Source organism: Brachyistius frenatus, unplaced genomic scaffold (assembly GCF_029030835.1).
Source record: "Brachyistius frenatus isolate BFR_SWC_R1_liver_20210118 unplaced genomic scaffold, ASM2903083v1 Contig_83, whole genome shotgun sequence".
NCBI lineage: Eukaryota > Metazoa > Chordata > Actinopteri > Embiotocidae > Brachyistius > Brachyistius frenatus.
This window is the reverse complement of record NW_027210682.1, coordinates 898,724-917,456: the sequence shown is the minus strand read 5'-3', so window position 1 is coordinate 917,456 and position 18,733 is coordinate 898,724. Positions and strand designations below refer to the sequence as shown.

Genomic DNA, 18,733 nt, shown 5'->3' with positions numbered 1-18,733 from the left:
CCCAGTCATGCAGAGTACACACCACCACGTGGCCTAGCAACAAAAACAACATCAGCTTTTATTACAGTTTCACAACTTAACAAAAAAAGAGGAAATGAGAAAAAGGGGGAAGTAAGAGAGAGTCCGTGAGAGGCAACCAATTACAAATAAACACATAGCTGTCGAAGGTTCATCCATATCCATGTACAATGGTAAATCAGGTTTGTGCTATGTGATTGTTCCTCTGAACAGGCAGTGATTCCCCCAAAACATTTCAGTCTTCTAATTATAGGGAACCCAAGTATCAGTTTCTCCACACAGTTGATCTTTTATTTATGAACCTAACCCAGATTTTGTACTTAGCATGTGACTGTTTTAGCATGAAAACGAGACAGATACTGTCTGCAAGATAGATGCAATAATAAACACATTAGTCTCCCTGTTATTGTCTTTCACAGCTTACCATGTGCTGCGGTAAAAACATTTTTCATTTCAATTGCTGAGGCATCCAAACCACACAGAACAATTTGATCTGAGAACACTTACAGGACAGTGCATTTCAAAATCAATTACTTTTAATGATCATTGACCGAGATGGACAAACTAAGTTCACAAACATTGGAGATAATCACATTTAGTTCCTTTGCACAGACAATGCACTCTGGAACATCTATTACCATTATATATGTGCTACTTGTGTCTGTGTAGGTGAAAGCAGGACACCAGAATGAGACATTATTGTAATTACTACGACTGCAATTTAAGTGTCAGTTCACCGAAATTAGTAAAGAAACTACAACTACTGTCTCGCAGTTGTATGCTACTGCCAACCAGTTAAGTTTTAGTTTGCAGTTATGTCTGTCAAGACTCATATAATATATGCAGTGAACACTTTGAAGAAATTTGGCCAATAAAGCTGATTCTGCTTAAATTGTTGCCATGACAGCAGACGATGCTTCAAACATGGATGTTGCGGCAAAAAACAAAAACAAATTCTAAAACGTGGTTACTTCAAACACATTTTCAGCCCAATGGCACAGAAGATTTATACAACCACCAGAGTGTCAAGATGGACGCCCAATATTAGTGTCACCAATTCAGTATCCAACCAAATATGAAATACGGTCAAAAGCAAAATGTTTTTTTATGCTGTCGCTGGCAAAGAGGCATAAAAAAAAAAAAAAAAAAAACATTTGCTGTTGTAATAAACAAGGACAGGACAATCCGATATCACTTTGTGAATACATTTGAAACAAAAGCCACTTTCAACCACACCCAACCACGCCTTCAACTGATGCTGCTGCTGCTGCTGCTGCTTCTCAGCATTGTGTTAGAGTACACCTCTTTCAGACAGACACTGTAATGGGTTAAACCTGCATTAAGAGTCTATCTCTATGGATCAAACCAAGCCAGCTGATCATCCTCTCAGCAGTCCTCTCTCTACCATCAGTGACAAGTCAGGTGACGGCTGTGTCATGAATGGTCCAACCCGGTCGAACGTGCCTGGAAGAACCCTCTGTTAAACAAAGTCCACTATCTGAAAGTCGTATTACCAACGTCACAATTCAGGTGTGATAGATGTAAAAGAGTACTGGGTCGGCCAAACGGCTGGGCCATCTCACCTGCGTGGCTGGAGTTGTCCAGTTGGCCCAGCAGATTCACAACACATGGAGACTCAGCCTCTGGAGTCTCGAAGGTGCCCTCAGAGTCCGAACTGTGGGAGAGAGGAAAAAAAAATCTGATTTAATTCATGTCTGTGATAGGCCTATTTAATAAAATACTAGCGATAACAAAAAAACAAAACGGATAGAGACTGTTACTGAAAGAAAGGTGGCTAAAAAGATGACAGAGCTACAACTCAGCTCAAGTATTTGGGATGTTATCTGAAAAAAACAAAAACACACAAAACAGCAACAACTAAACTCCCAAAGGGCTCTGAAGCAAATGAGAAAAACAAATCACATGTTCTGTTTTAAAGGTGAAGAACATCTTTTGAAACAACACTACTGTATTTGAGGACTCAAAAGCACTGAAAATGTTAATCATTATAAATACAATATTATGAAGGCTTTGGTCATGTGCTGCAGTGTAAAATTCATTCTAACAAATAAACAATGGCTTTCCAAGATAAATCTTCTGTTTTCTTAAAGTGACATGAAAACAATAGATTTCAAAGTTCAAAGTGACTCAAAATAAACAAGCTGCTCCTATTTTAAAGGAAGTTGGAGGAAGGGAGAGGAGAGGAAGTGGAACCCTACAAGGCCACCTGCATCCTTTGCTCCTCAATGCAGACCCACTGTGTCCCACAACAGTAATACACACACACACACACACACACACACACACACACACACACACACACACACACACACACACACACACACACACACACACACACACACACACACACACACACACACACACACACACACACACACACAGTCTTTTGGTCTGCTGTGTCAGCTGCCTAGACACCCAGCCCAAATTTATTTCCAAACTGTGGGGAGACAAAAAGGAAGGGAGTGACGTCGACAGTGAGAGTTTGTGTGTGTTTGTGCCCGTTCCCAGCCACTTGAACGCACATCAAAACGTCCGCACTCTAATGAAAAACAGCACAACAGAGCTCCCGGTGCCAAGACCAGACCACACGCCATCCCTGATACCCAGCTCACACAAACACATTCACACACTCTGGGGCTCTATACAACACCATCATCCAGAGCTAATCCTAATATACATACCCACTCACCCCCCCCCCCCCGCCCTGCTCTCACATACACTGAATCACATCCCAGTGATGGCCCCAACGGCTGCAATCTTGGATGGTTACTTAGAAACTGGAAATGGACAGGAAAAAAAAAAATCTTTGGAAACTGTGGCTTTTTTTTTTCTCCCTTCCCCCCACTTTCAGCAACTGTTCCCAAACTGCCAAAGAGCCTTCACCCACCCACACACACACACACACACACACACACACACTCACACTCACACACACACACATAAAAACAGGTTTAGACAGTCATATCCTGAGCATTTAGCGTCTCAAAGTAACAGGATGTTGTACAGCAGCAACTCACAAAACAGTCGTCTGAGTGCTTGTATTTGGACTGAGAATCTGTTTTTAGCCAATGACAGAATGACAAAGCCTCTGAGATCCACAGCACTGGAAAGAATCTGAGATCATACCACAGCATCAATCAGTTTATCAGCATGTGATGCTCTGTGTGTCCACCACCTGTCAGTATGACTCAGGGGAAATTACAGTCATCACACAAACACCCACATTCAACGATCGCTTTTCTTTCGGATTTGATCTCTAATACAGGACTGCCTCTCTTTCCGTCTTCACTTTCAAATGTCGACACTGATATCTATGGCCAAGCCCTCTTACTTGTCCTCTCTGTTATCCTTTGCTGCGGGCTGCCCATCGTCTTCTGCACCCCCAGTCACTGCTGACCAAGTCCATTTGGCCCACTGGACCGGAGACAACCAGGACATCCCTGCAACGCCGTGAGTCCTAAACCCGATGCCACCTCAGAGCTTTAGTGGTTGACTTCCTCTTTCTCTGGATTAGATTGTCGTTGCTGTCAAACAAATTGGGAACTCGCTGATGTCCCACAGTTTTTAAGCCTTTCAACAGCAAAAGAAGAGGGCTGTCAAAAGGAGTCTGTCGATCCGTTTCCCTCCTCTCCTTGCTTTCTGTACAGCCGTCTCACTTCCTCCTCTCGCTCAGCCGCTCAGCTTTTCTCATCCTGGCTTCTGCGTTGTTGACGCTCGTGACAGAGAAACTGCTGCAGCTGCCTCTGTTGCTGCTTTTCTCTCACTGACTCACACGGTGCAGATTACTGGAGCATCAGTAGTCACTCCCCTCTCCCCGTCTGGGTGGAAGATCAGCTGGTTAACAGCCCCACTCCCACATGTTCGCTTGCTCTCAGGAGTTTGACGATTGTGAGGGGGGAGAGGAGAGGCAAGGTTTCATGTTTTAAAAGACAAAAAGAGTCTTGTTTCTCTGGGACAGACAAACTACCAGACGAAGTGTCTCCGAGAGAGCAGATGAAAAGAGATCAGGGTAAAATGGAGGAGGTAAATTTCCATCCCAAACTCATACCACTGCAAAATCCTGAATTAATGAAATTATGTCCTCATAAATCTCATTTTAAACTAAATCACAGCCTCGATATATTACTTAAAACCATAAATTACAATGTAGTCAAGCCTTCACTATTTACGTTTTGACAGCTTTTATTACTTCGGTTGCTTTAAAACAGGCATTGCTTTTTTTATGTCTCTGAACTGAAGAAATACTTGTCAGCAGAGAGACTAACTAAAAAAAAAAAGAGAGGAATTACTGTCTGCTCATTTTGTCCTGGATGTATAAGAGGATGCTTTAACAAGGACTAAGAATGTTTCCTTTATAGTACAACCGACACAGATAAAATCTGAACTGAGATTTTAGCTGTAGATGCAGTGATGTGTGACCAGACTAACTGAGGACCTATTTTCACTAAGTAAATCCAGGCCAGACAGCAAACAAATCAATACAACAAACCTAAATTCAGCAGTAATGATCCAGCTACCTTTCACACTGTCAGAGAAGTCATTCAGCTGAAAGCTCTCATCACTGCTCACACACACTCTGAATCTGGTCATGGATGGCTTATGTAATGCTAAATCCAGGCTTTTACATTCATACATCCCCCTCCCTCCCTCTCTCTCTGTCTCTCTCTCTCTCTCTCTCTCTCTCTCTCTCTCTGTATCTAGGCCAGATGAGCCCTGTTAGTTAAAAAACCATGGACCATGACTAATCTAATAACAGGAGCGGCCACTGTGAACAAGGTGAACAGAGAAATAAAAGGAAGGAGTTACGATGCTTTTCATTTTTACTTGCATTTTGAGGCACCTTTTCCTGCTGTTTACTGCCCACACATGAAACACATAAAAGGAAAGACAGAAGCCCTATTATCACAATGAGCTGGTCCACAGAGACACACAGGCAGACGCACCAACACACACTCGCACCAACACACACTCACACCAACACACACTCACGCATAATGTTACACACGGCTGAACACAGAGAAAGAGGCCCTGTTTAATACCTGATGGGTGCACAGAAAAACAGAGCAAATTAGAAGCACGGCAGAGAGAAAACAGTGCTAATTAAAAAATGGGGGTGGGAGACGCAGGGAGATAAAGGGGAGGGGAATATTTTGGAGAAAGAAAGTGAGTTTTGGGCAGGACTAGAATCTCAAACGTTTCTTTGTGTGTCTTTAGCATTCCTAACATTGTCTTCTTCCCTTATCTGTCAGTCAGGACAGCTGAGATGACAAACCTGTCTGTTTTACAGGGGAAGATTTACACGGAGCTAACAAAGGCCTTCAAGCATAAAACTCAGACGTAATGGACACCCCGAGCTGCACAACACAAACAGACTGGGAGACAATATGACAGAGATGGAGAGGTAAGACGACCACAGACGAAGAGGAAGAAAATAAACAGAGAGAAAAGAATCAGCTCTTGTATAATACCATGAAACCACAAATAGCACTCAGAGTAACAGAGACAAAACCCACACATACCCATTTAGAAACAAGCACTGCAAATAAATAGACCCATTACATCAAACATACTCAACCCTGTCTGTTATGTGTGTTGGATGTCAGTTAATCCAGCAAGAATGCACATGCTTAATCATCAATTACACTTTGACTGATAGTGGCATGTGTGGTTATTATGAGCCAAGAATAAATCAGCCATGATGAAAATGTCTGCGAGCCACAACAGAGGTGATGTGATACTGGATGAGATAGCTATGTGTTGTGTGCACACTGAGAGGGCATTAGTGAGGCATCTAAACTAGCACATATTTTGTATCTCTGCTCTCAGTCCCCCGCATCATGATATAATGGTTGACCTGCATTAACTTTAGTGCCCTTATCAAATCACTATTCCCTTCTGACCAAAACTTTGGTCCATTACAAGATATTTTAAAAAATCAAACACTGGATTTCCTTGCAATTTGTCTTTAAGGCAACGTTGCACATAAAGTGTTTAAAAAGTCCTTTGCTGCTCCGAATGAGCATATTGCATTATAAAGTTGGTGGGGATGATGCCAATGTTGTCATACATTGCTGTACTGTACACATTGTTTTACATGTATTTTCTGTATTCGTAGTATGTTAGATGTGTTTAACATTGAAGTATTTGTGTGTTGAAGCTGACTGCGAGACATATTTTTTCCTTGGAGATAATAAAGTTAAGCTTAAACTGAAAGACATTTGTAAAGCACATTCAAGCCCCAAAAGTTTGGATTTTCAAAGTCATAACCAATCTTTATTGAGCGCCATCCTCAAGACAAACTTTACATTTTTGTCTGGGGTATAGCTAAGAATAACAGTCCCCAGTATGTTTTCTGTCCAACATTTCAATGATGCCGAGTGTAATTGCAGCTTTCGGTCCCTTAATTTTAGGGTCAGCCCTGGTCTTGTTACATTCAAATGAATGTAGACATTGTTGTGCTCAAATGTTTCTTGTTTGATCAACATTTACATGGCACAAATGTCAAATAGCAAAGATATAATTGGAGCTGCAACAAATACCCGATTAATCAAATAGTTGATCTACAGAGAATCAATTGGCAATTCCTTTATAATCAACCTAAATTCTCTGATTCCAGATTCATGAATGTGAATATTTTCTGATTTCTTTAGTCCTTCTTGATAATAAACTGAATATATTTTGGCTTTGGACTGTTGGTTGAGACAAGACAAGACATTTTAGGCTCCACCTCGGGCTTTGGGAAACACTGGTCAACATTTTTCCAGATTTTCTGACATTTTACTGACCAAACAGGGATCCATTTATCAAGGAAATAATCAACAGAGTGATCGATAATGGAAATAATTGTCATTTGCGCCCCTCGATGCATATCAGTGTTAGCGATTATAGTGTATGTGCTCCTGGTTATGTACCTTAGTCAAGCTTTTCTTATGGCTCACATGATTGAACAAACAGATGAACCAGCTCATATTGTCCGTCTATGTAATGACATCTTATCTAAACAGAATATGGTTAGGTCATATTTGTTGGCTTGTTATATAGCTCCATCTGGTGGTCATTATTGGACATCACATACATCAAATTAAATGGCAGCATTAGATTCAGTCACCCACTTAGTATCACAAAGCCCGGAAGAAAAAGCAAAGAAGGTAAACGGAGCCGATGTGAGGAAGGAAGTGAAGGAGCTATATAACAAATCTGATGTCACTTTTGGGAGCTAAACAGAGTTGACAGGATTTCTGATCTCACCAACCATTTGGGAAGGAGTCACACGTGTATTACACAGTGAAAACATCCACACTCCAAGACAGTACATACAGGGAGAAAAGACGGTGGCACTGTTGATGATGTTCACCATCTTTTGTTGATTTTTACTTTTGAATGCAGCACATAGAGCAGGTACAGACAGATAAAATAAAAAAGACTGATGCTCCAAACTCTTGGATATGCTTTTGTGAAAACACAGCAGTGTTTACATCACTGATATCTCTGCATCAGGGAGCACCCAATTATCTGCAATCAGAGCAGGAAACCAGCATGGAGAGAACGGAGTTAGAATCAGTGGAGTCGAGGCTCTCGCATCACTGCAGTACTTGGAAATCACTTAAGTGACAGTGGCATGATAAGACAATGTGAAAAAGAATGAGGCAACAAGAGAGGAAGAGGAGGGTTTTTATCATGTACAGACACCAGCTGAGCTATTGTCTGTGACTAGGACAGGGACACAATTCCCAGACAATAGTGCATGTAGTGCATTGTACACACATGCATGCACAGAGCAGGGAGATGACACACCCCCTGCTGTTCTACTCTGTGTTTGTGTTTTCATCCATTTTATTTTCCCTTTGAATCCAGTTCAACTAGATTTCCTTTCAAAATGCCATGAAACTGAATTGATTTGTTTTCATTTAATTTTAAACGGAGCAATACCTTCATCATATATAAAAATATGGTGTAAATGAAAGTTTTCAGGCAATAACTTACTATTCAGCAGTGAGTTTGCCTTTTATGCTGGCAAACCTTGTCAGTGAAACCTTATACATAATTCAAATGTTCATCCTCTGATGTTGTGCCTCTCTTCATGTATTCACAATGTGTGTCTCTCTGAAGCCAAGAGAAGTTTTCCAGCCCTCGTTGGCCTCAATTTGTTCCACTGCAGCAAGAGCTGAGCTCCAAATGCAGGTCAGCCATCTCCCAGCTGAGCAACTGTGTGGATGTTCAAGGCTTTGAAGAGCAGGAAGTCCACTGTACATCCAAGACTGCTCCAGTTAAGACACTAAACGGATGATTAAGCAAACTAAAATTAGACGGAAGGCTAAAAGCTGCGATCCCACGGCACTGGTTGGTTTCCCAGTGTTCCCAGAGGGAAGACCCCAACCCCCATCTGCCCTAATACAAACACAGATGGATGCAGAAGACTACAGTATGCTAGCGTGGGGAGAGGGATTTTTTTTTTTTAAAAGCACCCAAAAAAACAATGAGTGTTGCTGGAACATGGATGTATCCGAGCATTGGTTCCCCTCACCTCTCAGATCCGCTGTAAAGTCTGCAGCTTCCTGTCGCTTACTGTGTCTCGCTGCCATTTCCAAAACATCTGCTTTAATACATGGCGGCACTGTTTCTCCACGACTTGACTCACTGGGTGAACACTGTGGAATTTAAGAAATGAGTGGCTGTATATAGCATAGCCCGTGCATTAATATGTATGGAGAGAGAGAGGGGCTTACAGAGGCTTTCAAAAATGGGGATGAAAAGCATCAGCAGCAGGACAAAGTGAAAGGACTCACTCTCTTTTACAAAGGATTAGAGAAAAAAGAAGAGGGAGAGTGATGCTTAAGTGCTTATAAGCTCTGAGAAAAGCCTCAGCAACAACGTCTTCCTCAGATTTTGACAAGAAGGTGGCACCGGAGAGCCGCAGTTCGTACATCACACAGTACTTTAAGGATGTCGTACCTGCTCAGACAGAAATAAACTGTACAGCTTGTATGACCAACATACCACTTTAGAATTAGGGTCACAGTTTCATAATTATAAGCTGGCAGCAGTGCTATCTATCTACGGCGGTAAATATAAAATCGGTGAAAACTAAGGAAGGTTTGGACAGTGCCTTAATGTCATGAGCGTGATCTGATCAGCTCATGACATTCGACTCTCTGCTAACGTCATCAGCTGTGCCGCTCTTCTCTCTTGCTTGCTCTCTACTTCTTGTTAGATTTGAATAATATTCAAACTAGCACAGCAGCAGAGGCTGTGTGCGGTGCCGTCTGATCGGCGGATTCACTCTCAGTCGAGCAGGGAAAATCTTATCTTTCAAGAAAGCATCAGTATCCCAGCACTGCCTTTCAACTCCTTATCTCCTCTTCTTCTCCAGGCACTGAGTTCATCCACACAAGACATCGCAATCTCAAAGACCCGAGGGTCAAATTGACCTGCTGTCCTTGATCAACAACATTATCTGTAAGTTTCCTTCTCGCCCCCACACTCGCACACAAACACACACAAAATGAAGAACATTATCTTACATGCTGCTCTTCTTCCGAGGAGAGCCGATGGATGCCTTCTTGTTCTGGCTCAGGGAGCCCCCCATGACAGCAGCAGAGCCTGTGTTTGTTTCAGGTTTATCGCAGATGCTCTGTATACGTCCTTTTCCCCCCCTCTAAGGTTCACCTTTGCTTCTCTTCTAGATAGTCCGGCTCATCGTCAGAGCAGAGCCCCACGACGCACTACTTATCATGACTGACTAGTTATCATTTAACCAACCAGCCTCTCCTCTCAGCGCCTTTTCTCTTTCACTGTCTCTGTGGATGCTTTACAGGATAAACACTTGAATAGCTCTGGTGACAGTCCCGCCTCCTCACTCTACCTTTCAACCGCCATCATCTCTCTCTCTTTTTCAAACACACAGTAAGGACAGTGCTGGAGAAAGGGAGAGAAGTTGTGCAGTGAGGGGGAAGTTTAAAACCCACCAAGTCCAAAGAGTGGCAGGGGGTTAGACGGAGAGTGTGTGTGTGTGTGTGTGTGTGTGTGTGTGTGTGTGTGTGTGTGTGTGTGTGTGTGTGTGTGTGTGTGTGTGTGTGTGTGTGTGTGTCAGAGTGTCATGGGGGTATCTGGCAGGCTTGGGAGCATTGTTCAAGGGGGAAAAAAAGAGTCTCTTCTATTGTTCGTCAGCTGAATAACAGATCCGAGATCCAGGGGGAAGGAGAGTTGGCGGCACTAAACACAGCTCCACTTGTTGTACCACATTCCCACTACCTGCTGTGACCCCAAACCCGGCCCTGCAGAGTTTTAGCATGACAACACACATGCCCTCCATTATAAGGGCTCTCGGTTTGTTTGCAAAAGTTAATTTCCTAAACTCATCAGTTATATCTTGACCTTTTACTGGAAACTAAACATGGACACATCAAAATCAGGTCAATTTGTCTGAGAAAAAGGTTTCCGCTGATAAAGACTGAACAGGATTATTAGGAACAAAAGCTATATAGAAATTGTCCAACAAACAGTGTAAAAGAAAAGCTGACCCAATCCCCCGAGTTCCTACACAGCACAGCCCATTATTGACTAAATCAAGAACTGATACCTCCTAATTCAAGCTTGCATCAAAAAGATGGGCCTTTTGATGCAATGGAGAATGGCTAGAAACCTCATCGGACTGCAGGGTCAGGCGGTGGTGAGCTGGACAGGCCCGCCTTTGAACGCTGCTGAGAAGCTTTAGTACATAACTTCCTCCCACTGAAATGAATCACATTAGGCTCAGAATGGAGGTCCTAATTTCTGAATGACTTCCCCACATTTTCCAGACGATAAATACGACCACACATAAAGAGTGACACTGAAATAAGTACGCTGCTATTTAGCTTGGTCCGACTCATGGCATGAATATGCAACTTTTTACCGACGCTACTCTGCTCATTTGCTGGCACCATCAATTACAAATGAACGACGTCACAACGAAGCAAGCAGCTTTGAAACAAGTGCTGAAACCAAGTTTAAGAGTTCAACTCGCCTCAGTTTGTTGAGCAGGCAGGTCAATTCCCCCGCGGCAAGTGATGTCGCTATGTTTATCAAACGACTGCGCATGCCCGATCGTTTTACCATGGCTCTTATGCCGACTGCAGTAGGTATGTAATGTACAGCGTTCATATTGTTGTTCTTGCTGTTGCCCTCTCCCTATCTTGTTTCTTTATCTGATTTGATTTACAAATTTATAAAATGCTGTTGGTTTTTGGCTGATGGAAATCAACAGTGGTGACATCTCTAAACACAAACAGTTGATGCTAGATTGGATCAACATGAGGGACGCATGTTCAACTATTTACTCTGCTGTGATTTGCTTGTTTTCACTGTCAGTCAGTCAAGAGTGTCCCTACTGCTGATCCAATGTCACCTGCTGCAACTTCCTGTTTGTTTCAAATTAAAAGCCCTCACTTCAAATTAAGAGTCTTGCATGCCATACTTAGTCCATCCATATTCTCAGTTTTGTATAGTTTATAGTTTTGACCTACATTTGTTTTTATGATGTCCAATGTCAACAGGGTGTTTATTCATTGTGTTTTCAAATCCAGAATGAGACAGCTGTAATGTTTTATCATAGCACACAAAACATGTAAACATAGGGTATGTGTTCTGAAAAAAAGACATTTTTAATGTATCAACATATTAGTATCAAATGCCACAACAGTTGTTAGGGTAAGTCAAGGGATCATAAACTTGTGATTTTACTGTTCAGACACTAATATTTACAGAGACAACAGTGATGTTCAAGAGAATATTGTCATGGTAACTTTGTGTTCAGTGCATTTCTGAAGGAAGAAAAAGAACAAACTTCACTAGTTTAATTCATTAATTGTGCAGATGTAACACGCAAAGGGCTGTGAAACAGGTCATTCAGAGCTTTGGTGGAGGGGATGTGGTACCCTGACAGTGCATAATAAATAAGTCTTTTTCAAAGTTAAATTACTCTGACACAGAGTTTCTAAACATCAGAGTCTGGACCTTATGTTCTTGTCCTTGGATTATCTATTACTATTATTTGTAATATATATATATATAAAATAAAAAGAGTAGAATTTATTATATACTATAACACTCTGAATCAATTTCATATGACTTTCACTTGAAAATTATTTTATTGCTGGGTCCATGAGGATTATGGAAATTGTGTTGCCTAATAACTGGGTCTGGACCAGAATATGTTGCGAAATTCTGCTGAAACATAAAGAAGTGTATGCAGTACAGGTAGAAAAGGTGATATCCAATACCTCGATACAAAGGAACAGATTAGGGAAATGTTTAGATTTGGCCCAGAGATAATGGACAGGTTAAGACTGTCTATATGATATGCCAGTCTCGATTAGAATCAAATATATTTTAGGATAAATAATATAATGTTGTTATGCACTTAAGCATGATAAATTATCTGGATTAAACTAGAAAAGAGCAGAAAAAAGTGAGTGGAACAATGCTATAACTCACACACGCACACGCACGCGCACACGCACACGCACACACACGCACGCAGTCTAGCCACACTTTATGAAAAGCTGCATTTCTGTACTTCAGTTCTGACACAATTATTCATCAGGATTACTTCAATCAGATACATGTGGTAGATATGATGAGGGTATCATACATACTTCAAATAAAATAAAATAAAATTAGAACAGAAAGTGAATGCTTTCTTCAACGATAGAGGACTATATGTTTGTAAAATGACAGGGGTGACATCAACATTATTGTAGCATTGCACAAATGTCCAAGTAGCAGCATTGGGTTTCAAGTGGCCTGGATGCGGGCAGAGAGAATTTAACTGCCAGGAAACTTGTAAATATCAACCTTCATTTTCCTAACCAAAAACAAAACACTTTAATGTGAAACAAGTCAAATAAACTGGCTAGTTATAAAGGTAAAGTCTCGTGTTATGCTATTAGAGACCTTCTTTAGTCAAGTGAGATTTAAGTTTAAAAACAGATGATCTGTTAAACACCTGTAACAGACATTGTAGCCAATCATAATTCTACATTTATGATATTTTAAACTGGGAAATATATACATTTTTACAGATTATAATCTACTACTTTGATTCTGGAATTTTTTTTAAACATATTTTTGTTGTTACTTACAAAGAAGTGCCAGCTAAAATTTAATTCCAGTTTGACGTGCAATACAAAGTGCAAAAAAATAAATAAATACAAGTACACAAGTACAGTGTTCTGGTATTCATGATAATGATTTTTTTTCACTATAATTCAGATGCAGGTGTAAGCATGATATCTCAGTAAATGTGAAATAAAATAGAAGTGAAATAAAGAATGATTAAACAAAAGTGCGAACAGTAGCGAGCGATGTTTGGGTGGATTTGAAACATCGATCAGACACCAGCTCCAATCCTGCAGCGGGAGTTGAAACGATGCCAGGTAGAAACCTCGAATCAAAGTTGACTTTGCCAAAGAGGCCAAAACTACCTGACTGTGGTCCACTGTCAGAGGAGGAGATTGTGGCAGTCAGTTAACACCGAGACGGTAAGGCATTCTGGAAGAGCATTGTGCAGCCTCTGGTTCCGTCAGCTGTCCTTCTTCTTTTTTTTGTACTTTCCGTTTACTGTCCTGCACTTAAGTGTACATTCATACAACTCTATTACTGTTGTGGCTGTTCAAAGGCCACGCTTTGCTTGTCGTAAATCTCCTTCAGCAACAGGAGAGCTGTATCCTCAGATTCCCTAACAGACAGACAGAAAAAAATGCTTATTTGAAGTAAAGTGTGATACAACAAAGAGAAAATATCATGAATGCAAAATACAAAAGAGCACAAATACTGTAGTCTATCCTTCCACAGATATGCATGACTCACCAGTAACACAGATGCGACTGGATGGCAAACAAGTATTCGTTGAAGCTCTCAATGGGTTTTTCTTGAAGCACATAGTCTATTCGTCGTCCTCCATTTAACATTCCCATTTTAATTTCAGGCTGCTCTGTCTGCTCCCCTGACACTGACGGTTCTGCATCCTCACACACTCCTGCAGGGACACATGTCCACACAGATGAGGCTGCACTGGGCAGAAAGCAAAACGACGACCATAGACAGAAGCAGCTATCTGTTTCAATTCATCTGATTTGGTAAAATGAGAACAAATAATCTGATAACAGAGATGAAAGAAAAGAGAAGCTGCTGTCTGCAGAAAGCAACATTTAAACCAAAAGCACAGAAAAATGTAGGTTAAATGCAAAACAGTGCAGTTTAATCCACCTCTGCCTGGGAGGTGAACCAAACTCACATTACTGTACAAGTGTCCAAAAGAGGGAGGAGTCAGTGTCTGAATGTTCGCAGACTATGATAAGATCACGACATCTGAAAAGGAATAGATTGATCACATGTAGACCCAAAATAAAATGTGTTAGACTGTGCTGCCGATCAAAGATAAAACGACCCTGTTGGTTCAAATATTCGATGAATATTTCCACACTCAGTAATATGAGATGTACAGTGCATCCGGAAAGTATTCACAGTGCTTCACTTTTTCCACATTTTGTTATATTACAGCCTTATTCCAAAATGTATTAAATTCATTTTCCCCTCAAAATTCTACACACAATACCCCATAATGACGTGAAATAAAAAAAATTGAAATTTTTACAAATCTATTAAAAATCAAAAACGAAAAAAAAAATCACATGTACATAAGTATTCACAGCCTTTGCCATGACACTCAAAATTGAGCTCAGGTGCATCCTGTTTCCACTGATCATCCTTGAGATGTTTCTACAACTTGATTGGAGTCCACCTGTGGTAAATTCAGTTGATTGGACATGATTTGGAAAGACACACACCGTCTATATAAGGTCCCACAGTTGACAGTGCATGTCAGAGCACAAACCAAGCCATGAAGTCCAAAGAATTGTCTGTAGACCTCCGAGACAGGATCGTATCGAGGCACAGATCTGGGGAAGGGTACAGAAAAATTTCTGCAGCATTGAAGGTCCCAATGAGCACAGTGGCCTCCATCATCCGTAAATGGAAGAAGTTTGGAACCACCAGGACTCTTCCTAGAGTTGGCCGCCCGGCCAAACTGAGCGATCGGGGGAGAAGGGCCTTAGTCAGGGAGGTGACCAAGAACCCGATGGTCACTCTGACAGAGCTCCAACATTGCTCTGTGAAGAGAGGAGAAACTTCCAGAAGGACAACCGTCTCTGCAGCACTCCACCAAGCAGGCCTGTATGGTAGAGCGGCCAGACAGAAGCCACTCCTCAGTAAAAGGCACATGACAGCCCACCTGGAGTTTACCAAAAGGCACCTGAAGGACTGTCAGACCATGAGAAACTAAATTCTCTGGTCTGATGAAACAAAGATTGAACTCTTTGGCCTGAATGCAAAGCGTCATGTTTGGAGGAAACCAGGCACCGCTCATCACCTGGCCAATACCATCTCTACGGTGAAGCCTGGTGGTGGCAGCATCATGCTGTGGGGATGTTTTTCAGCGGCAGGAACTGGGAGACTAGTCAGGATGGAGGGAAAGATGAATGCAGCAATGTACAGAGACATCTTTGATGAAAACCTGCTCCAGAGCGCTCTGGACCTCAGACTGGGGCGAAGTTTCATCTTCCAACAGGACAACGACCTGAAGCACACAGCCAAGATAACAAAGGAATGGCTTTGGGACAACTCTGTGAATGTCTTTGAGAGGCCCAGGCAGAGCCCAGAGTTGAACCCAGAGTTGAACCCGATTGAACATCTCTGGAGAGATCTGAAAATGGCTGTGCACCGACGCTCCCCATCCAACCTGAGGGAGCTTGAGAGGTCCTGCAAAGAAGAATGGGAGAAACTGCCCAAAAATAGGTGTGCCAAGCTTATAGCATCATACTCAAAAAGACTTAAGGCTGTAATTGCTGCCAAAGGTGCTTCAACAAAGTATTGCGCAAAGGCTGTGAATACTTATGTACGTGTTATATTTTCGTTCTTTATTTTTAATAGATTTGCAAAAATTTTAAACAAACTATTTTCACTTTGTCATTATGGGATATTGCGTATAAAATTTTGAGGAAAAAAATGAATTTAATCCATTTTGGAATAAGGCTGTAACATAACAAAATGTGTAAAAAGTGAAGCGCTGTGAATACTTTCCGGATGCACTGTAAGTATGATGATGACTAAATGCCAGTACGTTGGGTTGGTTTTGCGATGAATCACTGATGAGCTTGTATGTTTCTACCTTGTTGTCTGAGAAGTGATCTCATGAAGGCTTCCCACAAACATCAAAGGCACTTCTGTTGAACGCTAAACTGTTGGCTGCTTGCTTCTCATGCAATTTCAAATGTCTATTTCTGACAATCTGCCTCTTTAAGTATGGGCTTACAATATTGGCAGCAAAAGATAAAATATTACCATACATTTACATTATGTAACGGTCATAAAAGTAGAGATACGAGGTCTCTTTAAACTCTCTGCAAACTAAAAAAATTATTGTACATTGACATGTAACAACAGCTGCATTCGCTTGCTGCCATTTAATAACCTGATAGATTTAATGCTTGCGGTGCAGACATGTACCTGCATGTAGCGACTGTATGTGACCTTCTACTGATGAATGATATTACCTGCAGGTGCAGCTCCAGACAATTACATGTTAAAAATACCAACTGTGATCACTACTATACTTCTAATGTTATTTGTTCCACTCAAACAGGAGAGTGGGCTGGATACTCAAGTGGTTTATGATGTTGACATCAGTGAAGCCATCAATGAGCTCAGCCAACCAGAACTAATAGCAGTAGAGGGAGGAAGACACCTGAAGGGGGTGTCAGTAAAATAAACTTTGAGTTGAGGACTAGATGGGACAGCAGGTAGTAATGCAGTTAGCTAAGTGTGTGTGTGTGTGTGTGTGTGTGGGGGGGGGGGGGCAGAGGATTAGTAAGAGCCTGTGGCAATAGTGACATACATTACATAATGTTTGCTCTTTGAATGCGAGTGAGTGTGCCAAAATAAACCACTGTAACTGAGTGGAACATTTTATTAATACGGCATGTTTCACAGGATATCTTTGACAGTTGAAACAGTAGGAATAGTGTTCAATTTAGCCTGTTTTGTGTGAATAATGGAAACATCTTTGTTTTCCAGATAAAAGCTGATAAAGTGTAATGTAAAAAACTGAAAGAAAGATGGTTTATAAAGGCTCTTAAACGCTCACAAAGTCATCAGTAAGTTCTCAGAGAGAGCTGGAAGGTCATTAAACCAATAGAATGAGTTAATTTACTCATTTTCTTACTTCATTCCAGCCAAATGACTATTCTGGCTTACCTTGGAAGTAATGTTTATTAAGGGCCCTGGGCCACTCCAGTATTTTAGTCCAAAAACCAGCCCTTTTGTCTTCCCTCTTAGCAGAAGCAGTGCCTGCCGCTGAGGTTCAAGGTAAAGCAGCAACGGGTGAGTGAAGCAGTATAAAAACCGACAGAGCAGAAGAGAGAGGAAGGAGGGTGGCAACATGCAGAGAGGGGTGAAAGGAGTATGGGGAGACTGGGTTAGATACACATTTGTGCACACTTGCACACAAACACAGCACTCAAAATTAAACAAAGACAAATAAAAGTGCTTTTTCTACCCTGCGTCTCAGGAAGGTTTCTCTCTATTGTAGTTTCTCCTTCCTCCACTGGGGGAAGTGCAGCAACAGGTAGTCTGGCAAAGGACTGCCACGCTGTCCGTAACGATCCCAACACATTGTTTTTCAAATCCATACTCATGCGGGTCAGGCTGTCCTTCAGTTCTACAAGACAAAGACAAATAGAGACGAAAATTAAATACAAGGTTCATCAGAGGTACTGTTTAATATGGTCAAAGAAAGAGAAACAGTCATACCCAGGTGCATCCTCTTGCGGCCTTTATGGTGAGGGATCAGCATGGGCTCCAGATCCACCTCTGAAACAATCATAGGCTCTATCCGATAGGCAACAGGGTCATACTACGCAGGGATGAAAGGGTTAACAGATAACTTCTTTCTTCACGCAAGAAAGAGATTCAAACAAGTCTTTATAACAATAGCTCTCGTTGATGGGCCAAGTTAGGTTAGCCTAAACTTGGCTGTAACAGGAAGTTTAAGTAGATGTAAATTCCAGTGAAACCGGTGGCACTGCTAGTTTTCTTGTCATTATCTTAAAATTGTATAAAAGATATCTTATAAGAGAGAATCTAATACTGTGGTCACATTTTAAATTTCCAACATGAAATGTTGCATCATTCAAGATTGTCCTCTGAAAGCATATTTAGTTGGAATAGTAAAGACAAACTGTATCTGTGAGATAAAAGCTGTTTGACTGCAGGAGGTGTGCCAGTATGGACAGATGCAGATGCAAATATGTGATTACTCACTGGGTGGTAGATGTTGTAAAAGCTCTTGCAGGTTGGGAAGGTGTAGTTTGGATCGATGAGTTTAAGCCCTCGTACCATCAGGAACATCCCAATTGGAGAGCCAAACGCAAAAAACGTCTGCGGGTGAAATGCCAGCTGTGGGTAATCAATAGATACCTGTGGAGAGACGGTTACATTTGTTGTAGCAAGTTATGGTTAAAGTTCAGATGATTTTTCTTCTAAGATTACAGATAGAACATGTGGACCATTCAGGCAGGTGGAAATGAGACAATACTCATTTGGCTCACGGTGGTGATTGAAAACATTTAAACTATGTTTCATGACAACAAGACAACAT

General features: G+C 41.4%; 3 protein-coding genes across 10 annotated transcripts in view; 1 reads left to right on the top strand and 2 right to left on the bottom strand.

Moving 5' to 3' along the window:
* The window catches only part of LOC138627269 (transforming acidic coiled-coil-containing protein 1-like), a 19,736-nt gene extending 9,908 nt beyond the window's left edge, over positions 1 to 9,828 (bottom strand). Inside the window, exons 1-2 of one of the 3 annotated variants that reach the window (XM_069709494.1) lie at positions 9,561 to 9,828; positions 1,602 to 1,693 (exon numbers count right to left, since the gene is read on the bottom strand). In XM_069709494.1, the coding sequence (XP_069565595.1) occupies positions 1,602 to 1,693; positions 9,561 to 9,625 (157 nt within the window). In that variant the 5' untranslated portion in view covers positions 9,626 to 9,828. Of the gene's footprint in view, positions 1 to 1,601; positions 1,694 to 3,370; positions 3,786 to 9,560 lie in introns of those variants that run through there. The other 2 variants (XM_069709493.1, XM_069709492.1) reach the window with 2 other exon arrangements.
* The window catches only part of LOC138627266 (clustered mitochondria protein homolog), a 27,991-nt gene continuing 18,669 nt past the window's right edge, over positions 9,412 to 18,733 (top strand). The window contains exon 1 of the mRNA XM_069709484.1: positions 9,412 to 9,495. The gene's annotated coding sequence lies outside the window, so the exon portion shown is untranslated. The remainder of the gene's footprint in view (positions 9,496 to 18,733) is intronic.
* Positions 11,659 to 18,733, bottom strand: part of ddhd2 (DDHD domain containing 2) — a 13,643-nt gene continuing 6,568 nt past the window's right edge. For 2 of the 6 annotated variants that reach the window (XM_069709485.1, XM_069709486.1), the window contains 6 exons: positions 18,397 to 18,552; positions 17,887 to 17,989; positions 17,633 to 17,794; positions 17,332 to 17,430; positions 13,888 to 14,056; positions 11,659 to 13,756 (listed from right to left, as the gene is read on the bottom strand). In XM_069709485.1, coding sequence (XP_069565586.1) covers positions 13,675 to 13,756; positions 13,888 to 14,056; positions 17,332 to 17,430; positions 17,633 to 17,794; positions 17,887 to 17,989; positions 18,397 to 18,552 — 771 coding nt within the window. In that variant the 3' untranslated portion in view covers positions 11,659 to 13,674. Of the gene's footprint in view, positions 13,757 to 13,887; positions 14,092 to 17,331; positions 17,431 to 17,632; positions 17,795 to 17,886; positions 17,990 to 18,396; positions 18,553 to 18,733 lie in introns of those variants that run through there. The other 4 variants (XM_069709487.1, XM_069709488.1, XM_069709490.1 and 1 more) reach the window with 4 other exon arrangements.